The sequence below is a fragment of the Lipophrys pholis genome (assembly GCF_963383615.2).
Source record: "Lipophrys pholis genome assembly, chromosome: 11".
Classification (NCBI taxonomy): Eukaryota; Metazoa; Chordata; class Actinopteri; order Blenniiformes; family Blenniidae; genus Lipophrys; species Lipophrys pholis.
In genome coordinates, this window is record NC_137631.1 from 14,617,256 (window position 1) to 14,640,294 (window position 23,039).

At 42.1% G+C, this 23,039-nt stretch overlaps 1 protein-coding gene across 3 annotated transcripts; it reads right to left on the reverse strand.

Annotated features, from left to right (window-relative positions):
* man2a2 (mannosidase, alpha, class 2A, member 2) lies at positions 1 to 19,887 on the reverse strand. Of its 3 annotated transcripts, XM_080475131.1 has the most exons (24): positions 19,786 to 19,881; positions 17,725 to 18,663; positions 16,987 to 17,244; positions 16,544 to 16,688; positions 15,371 to 15,542; positions 15,000 to 15,127; positions 14,489 to 14,662; positions 13,865 to 14,051; positions 11,928 to 12,105; positions 11,433 to 11,635; positions 9,841 to 10,023; positions 9,526 to 9,640; positions 9,343 to 9,413; positions 9,073 to 9,238; positions 6,432 to 6,668; positions 6,079 to 6,201; positions 5,711 to 5,825; positions 4,567 to 4,700; positions 4,322 to 4,463; positions 3,846 to 3,979; positions 3,537 to 3,614; positions 2,804 to 2,998; positions 2,544 to 2,657; positions 1 to 1,458 (listed from the first exon to the last, which is right to left on the reverse strand). In XM_080475131.1, exons 2-24 carry the CDS (start codon positions 17,854 to 17,856, stop codon positions 1,306 to 1,308), a joined length of 3,537 nt encoding a protein of 1,178 aa, XP_080331257.1. In that variant the 5' UTR covers positions 17,857 to 18,663; positions 19,786 to 19,881; the 3' UTR covers positions 1 to 1,305. The 3 variants fall into 3 exon arrangements, with proteins under 3 accessions (XP_080331257.1, XP_080331258.1, XP_080331259.1); XM_080475132.1 differs by lacking the exon at positions 3,537 to 3,614 and having other exon boundaries at positions 19,786 to 19,887; XM_080475133.1 differs by lacking the exons at positions 3,537 to 3,614; positions 9,841 to 10,023; positions 19,786 to 19,881 and having other exon boundaries at positions 17,725 to 18,056.
* Positions 19,888 to 23,039: the final 3,152 nt, after the last annotated feature.

The window sequence follows — 23,039 nt, forward strand, 5'->3', positions numbered from 1 at the left end:
TGGTTTCCTGCACACTTTTATAATTTTGCATATCGGTGGAAAAAAAAGGCATTTGGTTTTCCATTTATTGGATGAAATGACCCCTAATTATAATAATGAAGCAATCTGAAGCTCTTTTTTCCCGTAATAATCAGATGCACAGCACAGACACCCACATTAAGTGATGATACCTAACAACACTACAAATGGTCCCTGATTGTGCATTATAACCTTGATTCATCCCAAAATAAAAAAAATAAAAAAAGACAACCCCAAGTATTCACATAAATGTACTCTACAGACACACACACACACACACCAATATATCTGCTGTGTGATATATATGAGGTATAGTCTTTGCCTATTCTTCTACTGCATACAGTATGGTACACAATCCAGCCTCTCAACGGTCGAGTACAAGCACAGGAATGACTGACAAGAGCGTGAAAGATGTGCACAAACTATCTCCACAGTTTTCTCCTCAGCAGGGGGGAATCTCAGGAAGCGTGTGTGTAAGAGTCTTCATACTATCTACAGGCTGAAACAGTGGAAAGAAGGTAAACAGTCATCCGATATGATTATTGATCACAGTTTTATCGAGAAGTGACCACGGGGGGGGGGGGGGGGGGGGGGGGTTCCAGATCAAGACGGCTTAAGCTTTTGCAGCTCAGGTCTGAGTTTGAAATGAAGGGGCCGCACATTCTCTTTGCTGCATTCAAGTCTGTCAAACAGAAACGTCGTTAACTTCAGTCAACTCATGGGTACAAAAGAAAGTAATTACTCTCGTCTTCGGCGCGTACATTAATTAAAAAAAAAAAAAAAACTCACACACCAAATAAAGCTTTGTAAATTGCACTCTGATGTGGCACCAGTCCCGGGCCTCCACCCTTTCCCCCCTCATTAGGAGATATTTACATTCAGTAGTTCAGTCCAGGATGGAGCGAAGATAGAAAAAGACACGAGTCCATAGAAAGCAGAACTAAGAGACAATTCATGTTTGATTGCAGAGACAAACAGATCCCCGACTGTATCTCCCGAGTGATTCCGGCAGTCCTTGTTGTGATGGAACAGCTGCGCACTCACTCCGGATTATGCTGCTTTGTGAGAAGATCAGTAACGGCGATCGCCTGCCCCCTGCTGTGCAGTCAGTCCTGCTGCAGACGACCCCTGCCTCCCCGAGCTGGAATGTTCACGTTTCGGAGAGAGACCCAGACCTCTCTGTGTCCAGTCTGTGGCCCAACGCGGGCCTTGGCAGTCAGTCCAAGGAGTTTCTTTTTTCTTCTTTTTATTAATTTGTTTTTTTAATGCCGTTAGTCCCTCCGGCTTTTAGCGCAGCTTGAGCTTGAAAGCCGAGATCTCCATGGGATCCAGGCTGATGGTGGAGTCGTTGGCCAGAGGCGTGCTGGAGTGCATCAGGGTCAGGGACATGGGCTGGAGCAGCTGCAGGTCCAGGTTCTTGAACAGTCCGGCAACACTCAGCTGCAGGTAGAGGACAGAGCATTAGAGGGGACACAGTGCAGAGTTACTTCCAACAACACTGCTCAGTAAAGGTACTGAAGTGATACGAACAAATTAACGATGAAGAAAACCTCGAGGAACAGATGCTGCTTGATTTAATCACATTACGATCAATACTGATGGAGAGAAATTAGTCATCAAGGAGCTGTTTTGTTTTTTTCCCTGCTGGATTTATCGCTTGGTACTTGAATCTGTCCTATCGACTGATGGTTTGTATATAAAATTTTGAGTTTGAAACTAATAGCTGGGGCTGATAAATGTAGTGGGATAAAAAGCAGTCCGTAATAATGCACTTTGTCATTTCTGGAGAACTCTTTGGACAATCAAACTGAAATCAGTCTGAAAGCACAACTTTGAGTTCGCGTATGCAAATCAAATAGAGAATATACATGTTATAATAGACATGTTTTTTTAACCAACCTATTGCAGCTCTTCAAGAAAACAATGTTTTTTTTGTGTCAAACAAACAGAGACAGGATACAAAGCTAAAGCTTGTCAAGTCTCATTCACTTTCCCTTCAGTCTCTCTGTACCAGAAGAAGTAATTTGTGCAAAATGATGCAAATTAATGATTTGGGGCTTTGGTGAAGTTCAGTGAAGAGTTACAAAAAGGATAAAAGAAAAAATTTACTGCTTCACTATAATCATGAAATATTGCTATTCTCAATAGTTAACTCTCTAGTGACTACAAGGACTACATTTATTTGATTTTCTGGCTGTAGAATTGTCAGAAAATGTGCAATGAGCGAGAGCTTCTGCCTCTTTTATCCAAGATAACTTCAGTTTTCAATATCTGGCAGTCATTCAATATTATTGTGTGGAGGTTTGCAATGGGGAACAGGGAAGGAGGAAATGGAATTAAATGGAAAAATCACTTTGACAGTGTGGCTGTGTGAATGTAGCAGTGTGGTTTGACTGATGGCAAAATAAATGCAACAATAAACCCTGAAACTAAAGTTGTAGACAAGTTAAGTCACTCTGAAATGCCAAATCTGGAATCTCTTTGTCAGATTCTTGTGTGTATTTCGTGCGCGTTTCAGCTCGGACCTGTCCTTGTGTCGTGGTGCAGTTGAAGCCCAGGTTCTGAGCCTCGAGGCCGCAGTCCAACGTCAAACGGTGGAGGATCAACGCAGTGTACGGAGACGGAGACAGAGGGTCCTGCTGCTCACAAGAAACAGGAATACACATCCACATATCCAGAGTCAAACAGTTGGTTTGGTAGACAGGTAGAAACAGGCATAGCAGTGTTTGCACTTTGTGAAATTGCTATTGTCATTGTTAAATGGAGTCTAAATCCAAGATGTTACCTGGCTCTGGATGCTACGTAGGTTCATCAGGTGGAAGTCACAGGGGAGGAGAGACTTGAGAGGGGTGAAGGTCTGAAGAGGGGGGATACCGCGTCTTTTGGGAAGGACGGGCAGCACCAGGACCTCGTGGTTGAGGACCGCGTTGGTCATGTGGCTGAGTACAGATGGGAAGCTGGTCGTTGCGCTGTCCATCATCTGGGGGAGGGCAGAGGGGGGAATGAAACGACTGCGCTCAATGATAATGTAATTATTACAGCATCATCAGCGGCTCACCTCTGGAGACGCACTGATGCTGCCACTACATGAGGAACGGGCTCTAATGACTGTCAGAGTAAGAGGTGGATTTCTAATTCCAGTCCGGACAGACACTGCACTAATCACATTGTTGTAGTGTCAAATTTCAAATTAAGAACATTACAGAGTGTCAGACATGATGCTTTGTGACACGTTGATTCATCCCACGGAACATCAGCAGCATTAATGAAGAGCTGGATGATGAAACTACTACCAGTGACTCGGTTCCCGGCCAATGTGCATTCATTCACTTGATAAATAGTACAATTTGTTTCTTTAAATGGCGCCGTCACAGAGATGAACTAGTCTGGCTATGGCTACGAGGAGTAGGGAGGCAAACAATACTCAAAGAAAAAGATGAAAACTGGCGCTATGTCTATGGATCCAGCTACGGAGCAGGCTAACAAGCATCTTCACTGCTGCCAGAGAGCAACTTTACCTCTTGAACTCCATCTTTCAAAAAGTTTGGGAGGAAAGAATGAAACAAGGACGAGAGTTTGGCAAAGACACCATTGTGCTGAATTCAGTGGACAAAAAAAAAAGAAGAGAGGTAAAAGAAAATGAGAGAATGAAGGAAAAACACACGATAATGCGCACTGGAAAGTTATGTGAAGAAAAGTGTAACTGATCAAACAGACTTAAGAAGAACCGGGTTACATTCAGCAACCTTTCCCAGAGTCATTAAACACCCAGTCACACACGAGTTTCAGGAGCGCCGATCGCCCACCTCCGCCGTCACATCACTGACCTTGTTACCGGTTGATCTCCTCTCCAGCAGCAGTCGGAAACGGTTGGCCGTCTTCTTGTTGTCTTTCAGGCCCTGACCCAGACCACGATTATCATCCTGCATCAGTCGCCGGTCCATAATCACTTCAAGCTGGCCTGCAGGGGAGACGAGGGGAGAACAACCCTGATGCAAAACCCATGTATCGAACTTTCAGACATGAGTCGATACATACAAACACTCCGAGACATCCATCATTTACGACCGCCTCCATTATTCACGTATTGATGATAAAAGGATTAGCTCAGTGCACAAACATCGGGGTTTAAAGTGTTTCGCTCTCCAAGAACCTCTTGAGGGAGAAGAGCATCAATACTGTAGCGGAAAGAGGCAAGACAAGTAAACAAAGAGGGATACCGGGCACTTCAGAGATAACTCCTATTAAAAACATGAAATGAAGATGCATGACAGGACATCAACTAAAATGAAGTGAGACAGACCGCTCTCCAAGCTGCCGACACCCAGAGACTGAGCCGTGTGCAGCGTCAGGCGGTGGTGGCTGTCCTGGATGTACGCCTGGCTGGGCATCGGATAGAAGTTGGCTTGTAGGGGAAGTTTCAGGTAGTGACGACGAGGTTGCATCTACCACAGAGACGTCAAACTATCAATCAGGGCTGCGTCGTGGTATATGTCAACAAGGAGTGAAGAAATACTAGCTTGTCGTGTCACACAAAGCTCGGCTGACCTGGAAGGCGTTCAGGTCGGTGTAGAAGGCGTCTCCACTCTGGATGTCTGTAACCAGCCGCATAGCAAGCTCCTTATTGGTCTGATCTCTGATGTCCACCATGGTGCTCATGTCTATTGATAACCCATCCACGCCTGGAAACACAAAGCAATGACAATTCGAGAAATAGGAAAGAAAAAGTCCTTGAATAAACAGTGGAGAATTTGCTGCATCGTATGTTAACACTCTCCCGTGTCTCCTCTATTTTCACTAACGGCAAGTTAGAATTCACCTGATTTAACCTGAACATGCTCAGTGAAGTCCTTAATCTCAGAAAGTAATGAATTGTCAGGGTCAGTTTTAGAGAACCGTTACTTCTCCTGTTTTTGGACTAGCATTTTTGATTTGTAGTTAAACTTTTCAAGTCAAAACTGTAATAACAATACAAATAAATAATATCTCACTATGACAGGCTGTACTTAATCTCTGGAATGAAATATTGATAGAAATATTTGGTGCTTTTTCCTATCAAAAGCTTCCACTTTATGCATATCTGGCAAATGCCGTATGTATCTGATAGAGTGCGCTCAACCTCCCATTTGCCCCACCTGGGAAAGTAAATGGCAAACCTTTTTCTTCTTCCTTCTGTTCCAATAAAAAGCCACACATATGTTTTGGTGTTGTGTGGGCAGATTAGACAAACATTCCAGATCCTCCCACAAGGCACAAGAGAAATCAAGTCAAATATATGTTCAAAACCCCCATTGAACAGTAATTAAGATCAGACATTTTCCTGAATTTGTTAAAATAGCTCTAAGCAGTAAATTGTTTTGTTTCACGAAAACATGACTTTGGGTTAAGAGTTAGCAGGCATACCATCTCTTCCATTGAAGAGTTAACATCTAACCATATTGGAACACTTTTTAAGGCTCGAAAGAGGTCACAGAAATATCCAAAATGTGACAACTTTTGTATTTCCTCCACATCAGTCAATTCTTAAAATAAAAAAAAGACAAAACAACATAATTTAATTATATTTTGTCCTTTTGCTAAACAGACCTGTATTGAACTGTACCATCTGGTGTCTTTCTTCAAATTGTTTTTGCTAAAGCATTTGGTTTTTTTTTAATCTTCAGACGCCACTGTGCATTGCCGTGTTTATTACCTGGCACATTGTGGATGCGGACGGTCTGTTGAAAGTGTTGGTAGTGTGCCACCACCTCAGAGAAAAGAGGCCCCTCCACGACGCGCACCACAGGCGGCTCCTTCTGGTTGTAGGGCTGAAAGCAGAAGAATAAACGGTGCACTCATGAAGAGAGTATGTGCTAAGAGCAATGAGGAAGATGAGCTAACTCCAGAATGGAAAGTGAACACTGAGTGGATGCGGCTTCATCTCCTCATGATTTAAAGACAACAGCCTGCATTCCAGCCCCGAGCTCCCTCAGCAGGATACAATAACACGATACACGGGGGGGATTCGATCAAAGGCTTCCGAGAGGCAAATAAACATCTGAGACGGAGCTAAGAGAATACCTTTGCTTTCCCATCAGGCAGGAAGAGGTAAGCTCCACTTTTGTCTTTCGAGGGACGAGTGCCGTAGACCATGAACTGCATCTGAACCTTCACCTCCTGAGGATCGTCCTTTCGCTTGATGCTCTGCATGTGGAAAAGTGATTGAGAACAAATACAGGAAATAGACAGGAGATGAAAGGTTGTTTGATCAAAGTGAACATGGCCTGTCTTGTTTCTACTCAGACAGCCAGGACCCGTTAGGAAATCAAGCTGGTGGCTCATTCCTCCAAAAAGATCAAAGTTAAAAACAGATTGGTAAATCCTCCATACAGAAATAAAGTCAAAATGATTTAAAGAGCTGATAAAAGGCAAACCTCCAGCAGACCAGTGGTCCCAGAGAAGCCCAGCGTCAGAGACTGACTACTGATGTAGAAGGTTTGAGAGTCGGCCTGCTGGGAGCGCACAGGAAGCGGATCTGTGGCGCGGGCGGTCGCACCGCGACCCGACAGCCTGAGCAGCGTTTCAGACCGCAGCGTCATGGGCGAGTCCGGCGAGTCGTACAGATGGAAAACAGCCAGGCCGAGAGGTGGCAGACGAACCATGAAAGTCGCCTGGAGAGTGAGATGGGAATGAATAATTATACCAAGACGACTTGAACACAGAAATCTGACGCAACACAAGCAGCACTCACTCACATTCTTTCTGTTAATCCCAGCTTCAAGTGACGACCACAAGGCATTAATTAAAAGTTAAAAGCACGTTCACGTCAGCAATAGAACTGTAATTAAAATCTAATGATAAGTGGTGTTAATGAGAGTGCTGTTACATTGTTACAGATAAATTCATTATTTCGTGAGGGTGGAGACCGACTGGGCAAACAAATTAAAACTAAATGCACAGTCACAGTGAACCAAGCATCTTTACATGTGTAGATTCAATATATGATGGGAGCTTTTTTTCTCCAATATGCTACTTCTGTTTTCCATGCGAATAAGCCCTAAGACAGACTTCTATATTCAAACTACCAACCTTAAAAACTCTTCTTGAACCAACACATTAGCATCATGGAAAAAGTAAAAGGGATTTGAACTAGAAAAAAAAATTATCTGGTTTCAAATTATTTGATCAGTAAATACAGGTTTAATGAAAAGCTGCACGTTGTCTGCAACAATATTTGGATAGATGCTGTATATCAAAAGGAAGACCCGCATGGACAGCAGGACCCAGAATAATATCATTTCACACACAAAGAAACAGATTTGTCTTCTTGCAAGGCTCTGTGGTGTTCATGCTGCTATTGTTTATACTTTCGGTGGTAGACAGCGCAGAATACAACACACTGATGTGCTGTGTATTCTGACATTGAACCGGCAGTGACCCTGCTACTGCTTTACTGATTTTCAAATCAGGACAACTTTTGATAGATACTGACCACTGCAGATCTCGAACACCGTGCTGGAGCTGCAGTTCTGTTCCCACCCAGCATTTACAATTTATGTTTTGACAAATGTGCTCAAATCTTTATCCATTTGCTGCTTCCAACGTGTGAAATCTAAGGACAAACTGTTAAACTGCTGTGTAATATATCCCTCCTCACTAATAGGCGCTATGACGACGAGACAATATGCATTATTCACTTCACCCGTCAGTAGTTATGACATCATGGTGAATCTCTGTACGCTCACTAATCACATTAGGTAACTTGTAGAACTATAAATCAGCCAATTACATGAGAGCAACCACTCAAAATATATTTTACTAAAGCATGCAATTGTGATAAAGATGTGAAGCTCATGTTTACAATCTATGATCTGATGTTTTTCCATCCCAGAAAACATCCTCCCTTCTGTTTTTAGCACTAATCGCACTCTGGTCCAAAGCAAATATTGAAGTTTAAAGTGCATCAGATTGAGGCGTAAAAGTGATTTAAGTGACTTTAAATGTGGCTGGCTTCAGACAGGCTGGTCTGAGTGTTTCAGAACCTGCTGATCTACCGGAATTTTTCTGCACAGTCATCGCTTGGGTTTAACAGTTTTGGAGCAAAAAAAAAAAAACTATTGTTGAAGTGAGAAGTCCCAGTAGAACTGAAAACTAGAAAAGCAACAATGGCCGTAATAATCACTTGATAAAACTGAAGCATTCAGAAGACACATGGTAACCTTTAAGTCAGATGGAATACAGAAGAGGAAGATCAGGAAACGTGGTTCTGCCAAGCTCCAATCATGGTACACGAATAGAAGGACAAGTCCTCCATCTGTTTTATATTGCACTCCCATAATAAACAAGTACTATGAGGACATGTACGCACACAGACTGGCCACTTCAATGGGGATGTTTTTATAATCTACTTCAATCCAGTACAATAGTTCTCAAATTCTGCTTTAACAGAAGGTTTTGCTTCAGAGAGGTTTAAATATGAATGTGGTCATTTTTGAGGTTGCACTTCTATGTATGGTTGAGCTGAACTGCATCATATCGCCATACATGGGAAGAGCAGAATATAAACTCTCAATACAGTTCAACACCAACGTAAGCTGTAAGTGCATTTCAGCAGCTCTCTTCTGGTTTCCAAAGATGATCATGTGACTCCTGTGTTTAATTTGGCCTCAACTTTTTCCATGATTTAACCTGAGACATTAGGCTCTGCTCAGGGAGCTCCCAATCCCAATCCAGAATGTGTAAGGTCATGAAAAGGTCACATTTAGAGCTGTTGTAATGGATTACATGAATTTCTAACAGAGTTGTCAGTCTGTGCATGCTTGAAATCAAAATACATCCCATTTAGGAGCTACAAATGAACAACAATGACAGCCATTCCCAACTCGCCACGTTTGCATAGCCGTTATAGATTTTAAGACTATTCTCCTGCACTGAACTCGTGTAACTTTAATGACTTTCTTCTGAGCCGTGAGCCTGTCAAACTGCTTCTCAGTGCACATTACAGCGTAGACACCAACAGAAGAATGTGCAGACTCTGCTGCTGTGCGAGCAATATTAATGAGGCCAGTTCCTTACCTCAAACACCTCTGCACTCATTTGACTAGCTGAGCTCCACTGAGCGCTCAGCTGCACGGGGAGGGTCTGCCCGTCCTCGGTGAGCACCCGCACCCTGATTGTGTTGACCAGCGCAGTGACCACACACAGTCGCTCCTGTTCAATGGGGTTGAACAGAACAAGGTACCTGGAGGGGGAGAGAGGAAGGGGGGGGGGGGGAGCAATCCTGAGCACAGGATGGTGTAGGAGTGGCCGAGGAGATGAAAGATGCAAGGGGGATGCAGATAATACCTCGGTCCTGCTGGGTCCAGCTCGATTAAAGTGCGCTGAGGCAGAGAGTCTTGAGTGGCTCGCCTGTCATCCTGCAGGAGAAGAAATATAACACAGGAGACACAGTGAATACTCAATAGGAAAAAGACTTGCAGATTTCTTTTCTCTAAGATAAGGTGGCAGAAATGTCCACATGTCCCGTACCGTCTCCAGGAAAGGCTCAGTCTGGTAAAAGCGATAAAATTCCTTGTTCTTCATCACCAGGAAATGAGCAGCATTGATGATAACTCTCTTCAGGCCGATGAGGGAACGCAGCAATCTGAAAAAGAGGAAGAGCGAACATCTCACTGCAGCAGGCACAGGAGAGGACTTGCAATTCTGCCTCAGTGTATTAAAAGTAGAGATCAGCTAGAAGAGTAAAATTGGAGATGGAAGGAGGATGGGTTAGGAAGGAAAATACTTTTTATTTTTAATTTTTAATGAAGGAACTTTTTCTTCCCAAAGTTCTGGAAGTCATACTTTGTGCCGTAGTCCACAACAACATTCTCCTTTGCAGTGCCAGTGATGGCGTCGTGATGCTGGAACAGGCCGACTGACCGCCTGGCGTCGACTAGCAGGGCATAATCTGAGACCGGGTAGCGTCCTTCCATTCCTGCATGTCGGGCGTTTGCTACTGCAAGGCTGTAAAGGATCTCCGCCCCCCTGAAGCACAGAGGCAAGCAGTCGTCATTGTAAATGACCTTCAGAAGAAATGACACAGGAGCTTCTTTTACTTTGTTTAAAGTCACTTCAGACAGCCGATTTCTGAAAGAAAAGTGCCAATTCATAAGGGTGTTCCCAGGTTCGAATCCCACAGCTGACGCGTCACCAATGCGGCTGCACCTCCGCATCCTGATTGGTCAATGTGAAAAAAAAGAAGAATTTCCTCAGGGGGATTAATAATGTATTTTTAGTTTAGTTTATATATTATAGGCCTACTTTATTATATTAAAGTAAAATATCACAGAGCATCAGAGGTCTTTATCAAACAAAATAGTTTATGTGCTGGCGCCTGTAGATTATAGTCCATAATTTGCACACAGGTTAAACAATGGACATTTATGGCCACAATCAATGAATATTTCAATAGTCAGTTAAGCATCAACTATTGACATGAGTTGACATTAATATAATTTGCGGAAATACTAAATGGCTCTTTTTCAGCTAGCAGCTTTTGAAAATTTATCATGAGGTTGCATTAAGTAGTAATTAATAGAGAAAAGGAATAAGGTACTTTATTCAAATATAATTTTGAATCATTTATTCAGCTGCTGCAGGCAAATGAAGTACAAAAATGCACCACTTAAATGATCTGAATGCGACAGTGCTTTGAACTGAGCTGTCTATATTTCCAAGCAAGGACAAGCACATTTCTAATTCTAGAAATTGATTTAAAACAACTGTGTATTTACTTTTCTGCTCACATGATGAGCTAGATACACAAGTCAAAACTCCAAAAATATATCTTTTATTCATGGTAAAATGTTTTGAGATGCATGCTGCTGTGTCAGCCGTTTTCATGTTTACATGGTGATGCACATTCAATACATTTATAAACATACATGTGCAAATCTGAGCATAGACGGGGAGGATGGCCTCCTTTCTGTGTGGAGTTTGTAGGTTCTCAGGGTGTATTTTATAATACGATAATTGTGAAGCATAATAGCATAATTGAAGCCTTTGAATAGCGTTATTCAGTCTGTGATGCATTGGCATATGGTAACTTCCACATTAACAGCTCAACGGGGTCAAATCACAGGAGACAGGCTGCATTTCTCAACTTTTTTTTTTTTTTTTAAAGGACTCGTGTTGATATTTAGCACGCTCAATATTGATACAGCTGCCATTCAGAGTCCAACCCAACCCCGCTCCCCCACTGATTAAACATGTTCATACTAACCCTGCACCTGACAAGCAGGGTTAAGGTTAATGGGCTATCCAGTGTGAAAACAACTTTGGAAAAATCAGGTGTACAGAGATTTATGAATAAAACTACTAATCATAAAGTCCTACCAACACATCCTAAATAATGAATGTCCCTTATCAATAATGTCTCAATAATTGCGGCTCACCTGAGGTGTGATTCGATCACCCGGTCCAAGCTTTTGTAAAAGGGCCGAGAGGTGAAATACCCAGTCCAGTAGTGGTCCTCCCGGTCTGCGTAGGCGAAAAAGTCCCCGCTAAGCACAGGAAAGTCTGCTGGTCTGGATCCCTGGGCGACGCCATGTGCTTTGTATACAGCATTGAAGTAGTCAGACAGAGTCCCAAACTGAGCCTGGATGTTAAAAAAAAAAAAAAAACAAAAGGAAAGAAAATAAGTCCTTCATTATCATTCATGGGCCTTTCATCTTATACAGCATCATCAGAAATAAACATCAAGTCACGACAGATTCTTCAAACCGTCAGCGAGTTAAAATACCACTGCATGATTCATCAGCACTAGAGAGGTTGTACACCGAGACACTTGGTACGCTGCGTGCCGAAAAGCTCAAAAACAATGAGGGAGAAGAAAACAACCCATATATTTGGGAACATAATCTGTGACAGGTGAAAAATGAATTTCTCACTTGAACATGCATCTCGGGGTGAGAATTCATGTAGTCAAACAGTTTCTGGTAGTTGTTGTACTGCTGATCCCACTCCAAAGCTTTGTCATAGCGGAAGTCGTCTCCCAGAGGAACAAGGAGCACCTTGCTGCGGTATAGTTTAGACTTTTTCCGGTACTGATCCAGGAGCAGGTGTGCCCTGATTAAGAGAGAGACAAAGAGTAAGGGTAGAGGGGGGGGGGGGGTAAAACTGATGGGGCAGAGTTCTTGGCATCCAAGCTGCTCTGCTTAACATATTTTCTACAAAAATCACATTGACCTTGGAAAACAAAATGGGGATCAAATGAGCCCTGGGGGTATATTCCACTGAAAAATGTCCTCTGGAAAGGTCTACAGGACCTTTTAAAAGCTGCTTAATGTGACGGCGAGACTATCAGCAGTCAATGTCTGTCAGCCTTCAATCATGGACCTCCTCTGGCTCTCGCCACTGGCACACATTCAAGATGAGTTTGTTTTCAAGAGACCAATACTATGCAGCAGCACAAAAAAAAAAAGAGGAGGACACTCCAGTCCTTATTTTGTTGGAGTAAACATAAACAAATCTGCAGGCTGCGAGTCACATATTTATTTGTTTCATGTAAGATTATACCTTGATAGGTAGTGAGAGGTATCATTTACAGCTGAACATTAAACGTGATGCTCTCTGACGGGCGAATTATGTAACGGATACAAGTTACTAAACAGCCCGAAAACATCTTTTGCATTGCTGTACCAAAATTGTATACTCTGTACTCCGGGGAAGCTAATGACTTTAGTATTTTCAATTTACTGAGCCTAGCCCATAAGTAAATTAAATTCAAATGTAATTTCAAAACTCATTTGTTTAGTCGGGCTTCACTGGAGTGTTCATTTAGTTTGCCTTTAGTCTTTATTTACTTTTTCCATCTGGCATTTAAAAAAAAAAAAAGTTTAAGTTACCCATTATAATACTTTATTAATATTTTAGGCTGTATTTCTAATACGTTTTCTTTTTTAATGATTTTAATCTATTAATTAACGCAATCTTTTATTTCATGTAGTATTTTTTTATTAAACACTTAGAAACGTGTATTTTCCCAACTTTTGTGAGCATGCATTCCTCTTGTGTGTTAATACGCAACTGTGCAGTTTTTAAGTGTATCTGAAAGTAATGCAATTCTAACAAGTGACAATATTTGTGACTGGCTCCAGATTTCCTCAGTAGCAAAGAGTAACACCACCAATCATACTGAGAATGTCACTCAACGCTATCTTATAGTGGAAAGGGAAATTTGTCATTTGTTTTACTTTGGCTGCAGTGTCTCTATTCTGGAGCTCTTTTGTTCGCACTGAGCCATTTAAAATGTGGCCTACAAAGAAAGCTCTTTAAATGTGCAACACTGGCCATGACTGCAGCCCCTGGATGTGCTGTCAAGTATTTATCTCACATCGTCTGGGTCGATACATTTTATTGGGATCAAAGTTCCACATCGATCTGTATTTATGCAAATTCTGCAGGAAATCAATGGGGGGGTCGCTTAATGCACATGAGCATGAACCCTTTGGTATTTCTGAACAATGTGTGGCTTGCTTATTGTTTCAGCGCTCACCTTTAGAAGACGGACAAACTGACTTATTTTCATTGCCATGTTTCATGTGGCTTGCCGTGAGCCGAAAACATGATTTCTGTTATAAAAACTATTACCTGAACTCAAATCCTGCTCATCACTGCATGACTCTTTCCAAAGAACTTTGAATCAAACTAAAAGCTGTTAGCCTTTTTCCACTTTTGATTGACCAAATGTGCAGGTCTCTGCAGCCTGCCAACATAACAATAACTGGGATGGATGCGACTAATATTTCTGAATTTAAACCAAATGAAAACATTTCATTAACACCTGGCTTTTCTGATCATGAAGACACACAAATTAAAGACTCACCTCTCTGCTACATTAGCCTCCACCACAGGTTTTGGTGGCACTTTCCAGGGACAGTTGATGCGGCCACCTGGTAACCTCTTGAAGTCGAACTGGCAGCAGATCTTGGGATCAGGCCCACAGGTGTGAGGCACGTCGTAGCTGTAGAACGGCATCATGTGGCAAAAGATGTCTGTGTTGGACCCGGTATCTGTTGGGGTAGTGAAAGAAGACGGGACAGCATGAGAATCCATGCAGATTAGCTACGAGTGAGGTTGCTATTTGTGATTGCAGGCCAACCACAACTGAAAATAAAAACTTTCTGGCAATGCAAGATCACACCAATTGTTTCTTGGGGATGTTCAGCATTTAATCAAAAAAATGGATGGGCATAAGAAGTATCTCTGATTCAAACTATCACACAGATCTTGTTTATCCATTAGGCACAAATGAACAGTAAATGTCTGGCAGACATCCAATTCATTTTGAAATAATAAACACAGTTCATGTGAGACCAATTCACACTGGTCGTCCTTCCATGACCCTCCTCCCTCTCAACGGCCATGGCAAGTGGCATGACTCATTTGCTCATTTGGCAATGAGCTTAGCAAAGATAAGCACAGACATTGCAGGCTCCGGACCACTCACCCCACGCCTGCCTCCACATGAACTCCAGACTGCGGGTGGAGGCAAAGTGCTTTTTAATGGAGTAGTGGACCCTCTGGATGAGCATGCTGGTCAGGTTGGCCCTCTTCAGCAGATAAGCCATGGTGGCACTGTGACCAAAGGGGTCCACGGCCCACCCACTGCGAGGAGTTACACCTGTGACAGCAGGCAGACATTTTCAGGCTTAGAATGGAATAAAAGAAAGGAATGCATCTCTTAGGAAATCACCAATCACAGCGGGAAGAACTGAATGTAGCACAAAACATTTTATCACCCACTGAGTGAGCAGCTACATCTGCAGAATGCAGGATGACAAGCTCAGATTTCATTATCACACTCGGTGAGGAGTGGTATAAATTTAGGTTCAGACTGCTGTGAAAGTTTGACAATTTCACAGGCAGTCTGAGCTTTTTGAGTATTAGGGCTACACTCCTTCGAATAGAAATGAAAATTCTCGATGAAGAAATAATTTTTTTCTATTTGGATTATATACCCAGATTCCTCTCCAGCCACTGATGCCCTTCAATGAGCTGGTCTATCATGGCAAAGTAGTGAACGTTGGCTTCGTCAGTCATCACCCAGCCTCCTGTCACAATCTCAAGCTGTCCTCCCAGGATCAGTCTGTAGAAAAGAGAGGATTAAGAACACAAGGTGAGGATAATCCAGCCCTAAAGAAGTGTAGTCACATTAACCAGATAACAAGCTATATTTAGAGCTTCCACAATCTGCCAGCAGATACCACCCACTGAGAAAAATACAGTTCTTAGAGCCAGCCAGGCATCAAAGAGATCTCAACTAATTCTCAGATTTTTTTTTAAAAGGAATAAAAGGCAAAACTGTGTGCTTCACAAAGCTGTGACTCACTTGCGCATGGCCTCCTGTTTGTGTACGTCTGCAGTCTCCCACCACTTGGAGAAGAAAGAAATCTCAGACCAGATGAACTTCCTGCGAGGATCCTCAGCCAGCTTCACAACCATGTTGTTTAAAATATGCTGAGTCTGGTCTGTGAAGTACTTGTCAAAAGTCTTGATCCAACCTAACAAAACAAGAAGGACAAACTCTGAAACAATCTGCACTCCCACCTGGCCCTGATCTAGCCTGCCGATAGTGAGCCACGGAGGAAGGACAGGTAGAAGCTCAGTGCGGAGCAAAAAAAAAAACTGCGGCAAAGGATCAAAAATAAAACTCATATTTTATTCAAGCAAAGCAATTCCCTTCAGAAACCTATTCGGGAGAGTGGCTTCTCAAAAAAGTGCTTAAAAAGCACTATAAATGTTCCACACTACCATACCTGCAACCTATAGACGCGCTGTCAAGTATTTATCTCACAACAAAGATGAATACATTTTATAGGATCAAAGCTCGAGTAAATTGGTACCCTGTACGTAAAAGCTCAGTGCACATCAACCTGACTGCTATGTTATATTCTATCTTTCAAAGCTTACTTATGGTTCGACAGCATACATTGACCTCCTAAAAATACATACTCATTACCTGTAGTAAGACTTTCATATGGTTTGATGTGCGTTAAAAGCAGGATTTCTATATAAATACAACAAGCTTTAACACTTAAGACTGCATACAAAACTCTTTCCAAACAATTAACTTTGGAGCTAAATGTGGTTGGCCTTTATCCACTGTTGATGGACATAATTTGCAGATCCCTGCAGCCTGTCAACATATCAATATCTGTCAAGTTAGCGAGCATTCTGCACCAGCTGGTAAACAATTTTAATGGAAATGTCAGTCTGAAATAAAAATGCGTTAAATCACTCCCATAAACAGCTGCAGTTTTCCAAAGGCAATAGTACCTTAATTCCATTGTTTGTGGCGAAGCTGTCAATCATGTCAGCATTATGCTAATAATAATGAGAGGGAATGGATCAAGTTGTGAATGATTTTTGCATCCCTGTAACCAGCCTCCCACTCAGCAAAGACCCAAAAGAGGCTGCGTCGACTCTTTGAAGGCACATTTTTCAACCTCCCGAAATAAACTTTGGTTTTATGAAGTTATGCAGATAAATCCTTAACCCTCACCTGGATCATTGTGAGAATGAGGAACCACAAACACCTGCAGTGGTTCATTGTCCCACTCTTCAGGTTCATAAGTAATGTCGAAGCCTTGTTTCCACACGCCGCCATCAAGGTTGTCAAACTTAAGAAGGGAGTACACATCCAGCATCTGAAAAGGAAACAAGCGCTTGGTCACAAAGCTCGCAAAACTACACATCCATCCATCACCCGCAATTTAAAGTCACAGATGACCCTCAAACAAGTTTTTCGACTGTGCGGGGGGGGGCACCACTTCTTCCACTCAAAGAAGCCCTTAATGGACTTGAATCGGGGATGTTCTTGCTGTAAGGCGAGCGTTGCTGACCACTACACCACCCACACAGTAACATCTAAAGTGTAGCTCCAAAAAGGACATGCACATTTCAGCTAAACAATCCCTAAGAATCTTTAGAGTGTGCCGTGTTTACCTGCACGTCTGCTTGACCGTGGCTGCCGACAGAAAACTGGCAATCCTGGGGCTTGACGGCCAGGAAGGTGGGACGGCCGTCGAAGGGTAGGACCCAGGAACCATTGGCACTTCTGAACGGCAGGTGGCCGCTGGGAGACACAGCGCCCGTGTCTGTGAGCTCCATCACAGAGTCCTTTATGTGGCTGATGATTTGATGGTTTTCTTCCAGGAGTTGCTCCAGCTGCTCTATCCGGTTCTGCAGGACGGAGATTTGGCTCTAGAAGATAAACACAAACAGATGCAGACAATAATAAACAGGAATCCCGCTGCACAACAAACTATCTGCAGACCAAATCTGTGTGTCCACATTCTTCTTTTCTGTGAGAGTAAACAAGCTCTATGGTTCAAAGTTTGAAAATTGAAAGGTTTATCAAAGGTCGCACATGCCACAGGACAAGTAACCTATTTCAGTCAGAAAATCTGTGGTTAAAAAACAAACAAAAGAAAAGCCGAATCACGGCACATATCAGTTACATTTAAATAATGAGAACATTTAAAGCCTTGCATACAAGAATGAACAAATCTGAGTAATCATTGTTCAGGCCAAGGCTATATAGAGGTGTTTCTATTGATTAATGATTATGTGTCGCTCCTACCGCCTCTGCAAAGAATAACAAATAGAGAATTCTAATAAAGTTAAAAGCAGAAGGAGGTTTTCACACATGATATGCCCTAACAGCACTGCAGTGACTCTTACCCGTGGAAAGTTCCCGCCATTCTGTCGCCTTGCAGGGTCATGCTGGACTCGGTCCAACATCAGATACAGTGAGAACACAGCCACACAGAATATGGCCCCTCCACACACTGTCACCTGTTTCCTCAGCTTCATCCTCTTCCAGAGCCGTCTAATTTCCAGGACTTCAATGGTTTTTTATTTGGAAATGACCTTGATTGGAGTCGTTCTTTCAACAACGGGGAACAAAAAGTCCTTGAAAACTGGAATGCAATCCTTCCCAGTGGAAAAATAAAAAGAGCTACACCAATAGTGATGGTTCAGTTCCACTCCTGTGATGCGTCCAGCTTCCTCTCACCATACTGGAGACCACAGCAAAGGAGGCTCCAGAGGTGGTGGCTGTGGAAAGGGTTACTAAATCAGCAATAGCTGGCAAAAAGTCTGAGAGTTTGGGCCAAACCACAGCCACCGGTGGTCTCCTTCAAAGTAGCCCTTGTGCTCAACCATCCAAATCGATGAGATTGCAGGAAAAGAGAAAAAACAAGCACCACACAGAAGGGGGCTTAAAACAGGGAGCCTAGTGTCCCTGCTGCAGCATCATGTGTGTGGCTGTGGGTCTGCTTCTCCTGTTCTCAGTCCCCACTCCCACAGCACAGTCTAATCCTCCAGTACAACCACAGCCCTCCTTTGCTCAATTGGCCTCCAGTGCCATAACAGTTTGCACAAGAGGCCTGTGGTGGTGCAAAGAAAAGGGCTAGGGAAAAAGACCAACTTGGCTGAGAGTAGCAGCTTTTTAATCAAGCCTAAACTCAACCCAGAGCAGCTCCAGGAATTAAAATGAGACAAATGTCATTCTTCTCTCAGTAGCACAGTGACTGCATATCCACCGTGGCAGCCTGGGCAGTGCGTCTGTCCTTGATCGCGAGTGCCAAGTTAAAAATCACATTAGAGGGTCTTCTTCAGCTGTTGAGAAATGTTTAGATTCATGAAGAAGAAAAAAAAAAAAAAAAAACATGTTCAGTATACCATTTCAGAAGACAGACCATCACTGACAAGAAGCACAAGTGACACTTTGTTTAGGATCTGGCAAGCGAAGCCAAAAAAGGTGCAAAGTCAATCAACCTGAGCAGATTGATCCTGTGTCACAGGGCTATTACCTGCCCATGTTTTCCTCTGTGTGCAAATCCATGATCATAATCCCCTCACTATCCCAGGCAAGGACTATCTTTCTTCGCATTACCTCGGGGAGGTTGGATAAAAACGTGGCACTCGCATTTCCTAAGACTGACTGGGGAAAAAACAGCTTCAATGTCAGAAAGGAGTAAAATTTCTCAGACCATCTGGGTCTTGAATAAAACCAACATGAAAGTCTTTGTTCATCGGAGGTGCCTGAAGGAGCTGCAGCTCATGTGACAACAAAGATGCTCACATGACAGCTTATCGAGTTAGCGCCAAGAGACAGTGTCCTCATTAAGCGCAGATAGAGGGGCAAATCGTCCAAAGTCACCTGAATGTGCAGTTGAAAGTTACTGACCGGGAAGTGGCTCCTCTCGTCTGTTAAGCTTTAACTTGAATGACTTTTGCCAGACATCTGTGAGCAGTCAGCCAGCTCAAAAGCAAACAAATATGGTCTTTAACTTTGTGAAAACTAAGACACAGATGGGTTAGCGCAACTAAACACATCAACACATTGCCTGTATTATCGCCAAACTTTAATCAGCACCGAGCATTCAAACATCCTCAGATATCACCAATGTGCAGCTAAATGAGCTAGCCGGGGCTACCAGATGTGCCTTCAAGTTACATGAACTCGTCGCGTTTGATTTAAGGGTCTGACAGGCGGCAGTGAAGTTGCTGGTAAATCTGAATGCACGGCAGCAGGTACAGCTGTCTCTCAGCTCCGCGGCAGATTTATAGACGAACCGTGCGGACGACACCAAGTACAGCCTGGATAACATTTGCACAATACGTGGCTGATATTTCCTGGCTAACCATTCCACTTTCTATCTGATCCTCGGATAAACAGTCCCGGACGACCTTGGAAAGCCGAGTGTCGGTGAATGAAATGAGAAAATCTGCCGTTACCCATCAGAATAAGAGTGATCCGGAAGAGAGAGGAGCCCCGCGGTGGACGTGCTTTCAGCTCCGGGCTGACAGATTACCTACTGAGTTAGCATTTAGCTTAGCAACCAGCACCGTGCAGCTGCCGCAAAGGCTCATGGGTAGAGATGAGCTGCGCACTGAGCAGCTTGGACAGAGGTCCAAATCAATCTTTAACCAACTTTGTAGTCCACTGACCATGTTTATCTTTGACCTACCAGGTTTATATTTAACTACAGAAAAATATATTCAAGCCAGGTTTATCTTCAACTACTGGGGAACACATTAAAACCATGTTTATTATTAACTAACCAGGTTTATCTTTAACTACTGAAAAATGCATTAAAAACACGTTTATTATCAACTAACCAGGTTTATCTTTAACTACTGAGAAATGCATTAAAAACATGTTTATTATTAACTAACCAGGTTCAATTTTAACTACTGGGAAATACATTTAAACCATGTTTATCATTAACTAATCAGGTTAATCTTTAACTACTGGGAAATACATTAAAACCATGTTTATTATTAACTAACCATGTTTATCTTTAACCACAGGAAAATAAATTCAAACCAGATTTATCTTCAACTACTGACAAATACATTAAAACCATGTTTATTATGAACTAACCAGATTTATCTTCAACTACTGACAAATACATTAAAACCATGTTTATTATGAACTAACCAGATTTATCTTTAACTACTGGAAAACACTGAACTATGAGAAGCAGCGCACTGACCAGTTTCAGCAAATCTTAAATTCAACTAGAAAATTCCTGAGGATTTTGTTTGCCTCTCTCGACTGTGATCTCAGCATCTCCCAGAGACAGGCAACAGACACCACAGATCTCCATGAAGTGCCTCTCTCTTCCGCTTTGTATGAAACATTTTTTTGCAGTTTTTTTTATTATTTATTCGGTAACGGTTAGCAGAATCGTTAAGAAAAGTCACAGCAACTTATTCCCAAACGTTCTACACGTTTTGATGGGCTTTTGTGTCTGTGCTGCCAACGGTGCAGGACTACTTATACAACAAAAATAACGGCAGAAAAATAGTAATAGGATAGTAATCTTTGAGGCTTGCCACTAAGGCAGGCACAAGAATTAGAACTTTATATTTTACTACTTAAAATAAACAAAAAGTTGACATTGGCCATAGAGTAAATTTTACTCTAATTATAAGTGGGACCAAATGTTATTTGTTGGAAAGCACTGTGAATTGCAATGCGTCTGAATGGTGCTAGAGAACTTAACTTGCCTTGCGTATGGACAGATGAGAAAACCCATCAATGAAATGCATATTAATGTTTTTTTTGAAGCACTTTATGGAATTACAAGTATATGCCAGGATGAAATTAGTCCACACTTTTTTTGCCAGGATATAAGTGGAATTTGACCTCTATGAGTAACATATTATAGGAGGATGAAGAGCTAATGAGTCACGGGTTAGGTGTGAATGTAACTGTGGATTCGTTATAAAATAAGTTGTGAAGTGCTTATGAATATTCCCTTCCTCCCAAGTAAGAAAGCATTGATTCATCTGGAATGGTCAATAATTAGTTGTCACTATTTTTCATTACCAATAACATATTCTGATTTCCCATATGGTATTTTAGATATAATGCAAATATATTAATGTATATTATTGCATATGCTACTGTGTGTGTGTGTGTGTGTGAAAATATTTCCCATACAAAGAGGATGGGAGAGGCACCTCATGGAGGAAGTGCTCCTTGCTCAGTGATGTTGCATCGATATGAGTTAACAGCTATCATGCCAGTGATACTAACTCTGTTCCGCAAACAAATGTGGCGTTGGCGATGCGACGGGCTCTACCGAGTGCCCGTTCTAGTTATGAACCGCATGCTTCTACACAATTTTGCTTGCCACAGTTACAAGCATGAAAACTATTCCCGTTCTATCACCTCTGCCCTCTTTAGAACTCCTTCATTTTTTGGTTGAACTCCATTTTTTTTAATGCTAAAAAAATAACTTATGAGAATGTAATCAAATTTATAACACCCAAAACAGTTCACAGTTGACTTGTATTAATGTTAAAGCCACTAAAACACTTGATCTTAGAGTTGAGTGAAAATCATGGAAAGGATTGTTGCCAAAGTGCTAAAAAAGTTAAGTGTGTGTGTGTGTGTGTGTGTGTGTGTGTGTGTGTGTGTGTGTGTGTGTGTGTGTGTGTGTGTGTGTGTGTGTGTGTGTGTGTGTGTGTGTGTGTGTGTGGTGGGGGGTGGGGGGTGGGGGGGGGGGGGGGGGGGGCTATGTAGAAAATGTAACAATGCTGAAGTTGAGTCACGTGGTTGTGCTATTGATGGATCATCCAAGAACACTTTGAGTGTTTAGGGAAACAGGAGATAGCTCCTGCTTCAATTATTAATTAGTTTACTGTGAGGGACTGGAACAGATGGTACTGTTTTGGTTTTGCACCGGTCCTAAGAGACCAATAACTTTCATCAGATCTACAAAAACATTCAAAGTGTAATAATTAAGGTGTTCAAAGGTGTTATTTCCAGACTTTAAAACAGTTTGGGTTCCAAAAGGTACACCAGTAATGACAGACCATGGTTCCAGAAACATAGTCTTGCACAAAACAAAGTGGTGATACAAAAGAAATGTTTACACAGCTGCTTTAGACTTCATTTTCAGAGTGTGTCTCTTCTCTTTGAGACGGATGCAGCTGAGTCTCTAGTAGATCGGCTGTGTATAAAGTCTAACCTGCACGGCACATACACTAACTGTACATGCTGGATATTTTAGTGAATTAACAAGGCTGGAGTGGTAATATGAGAGGCTTAATAGGTGTACCCAAGCTCAAAGCCTAAGGAGAACACAGCGTAACCACAGCAACAGAAGACAAACAATAATAGCAGTTCTAGTAAATGACAGCTCCTCGGGGAATGATATGAAATACCATATCAGGACACTTTCATTCAGAGGTTTTAGTGTGATGATGTTAAATGGATGAAATATGCAATTTGTCAATTATTTTCCTTTATTTGAAATGTTGATTTATATATTTTATAAATTTTTACAGTTACCACTTCAATATGAAAAATGTACATTTACATCAGGCGTCTTCTGATCTTTTTTCTATTGATTAGTTGTTTTGTGAGTTTCAGGTGACATTGTTTCTCTTTTTGTGTGTCCATGTACACATGTTACCGCTTCAATATGAAAAATTTACATTTGCATCAGGCGTCTTCTGATCTTTTTTTCTATTTA

Coding starts and splice junctions, on each gene's coding strand:
- man2a2 (XM_080475131.1), bottom strand. CDS start 17,856: ATGAAGCTGAGGAAACAGGTGACAGTGTGTGGAGGGGCCATATTCTGT. Junction 17,245..17,724: donor ATGGCGGGAACTTTCCACGG/GTAAGAGTCACT, acceptor TTTATCTTCTAG/AGCCAAATCTCCGTCCTGCA. Junction 5,826..6,078: donor TGCCTGATGGGAAAGCAAAG/GTATTCTCTTAG, acceptor TTCTGCTTTCAG/CCCTACAACCAGAAGGAGCC.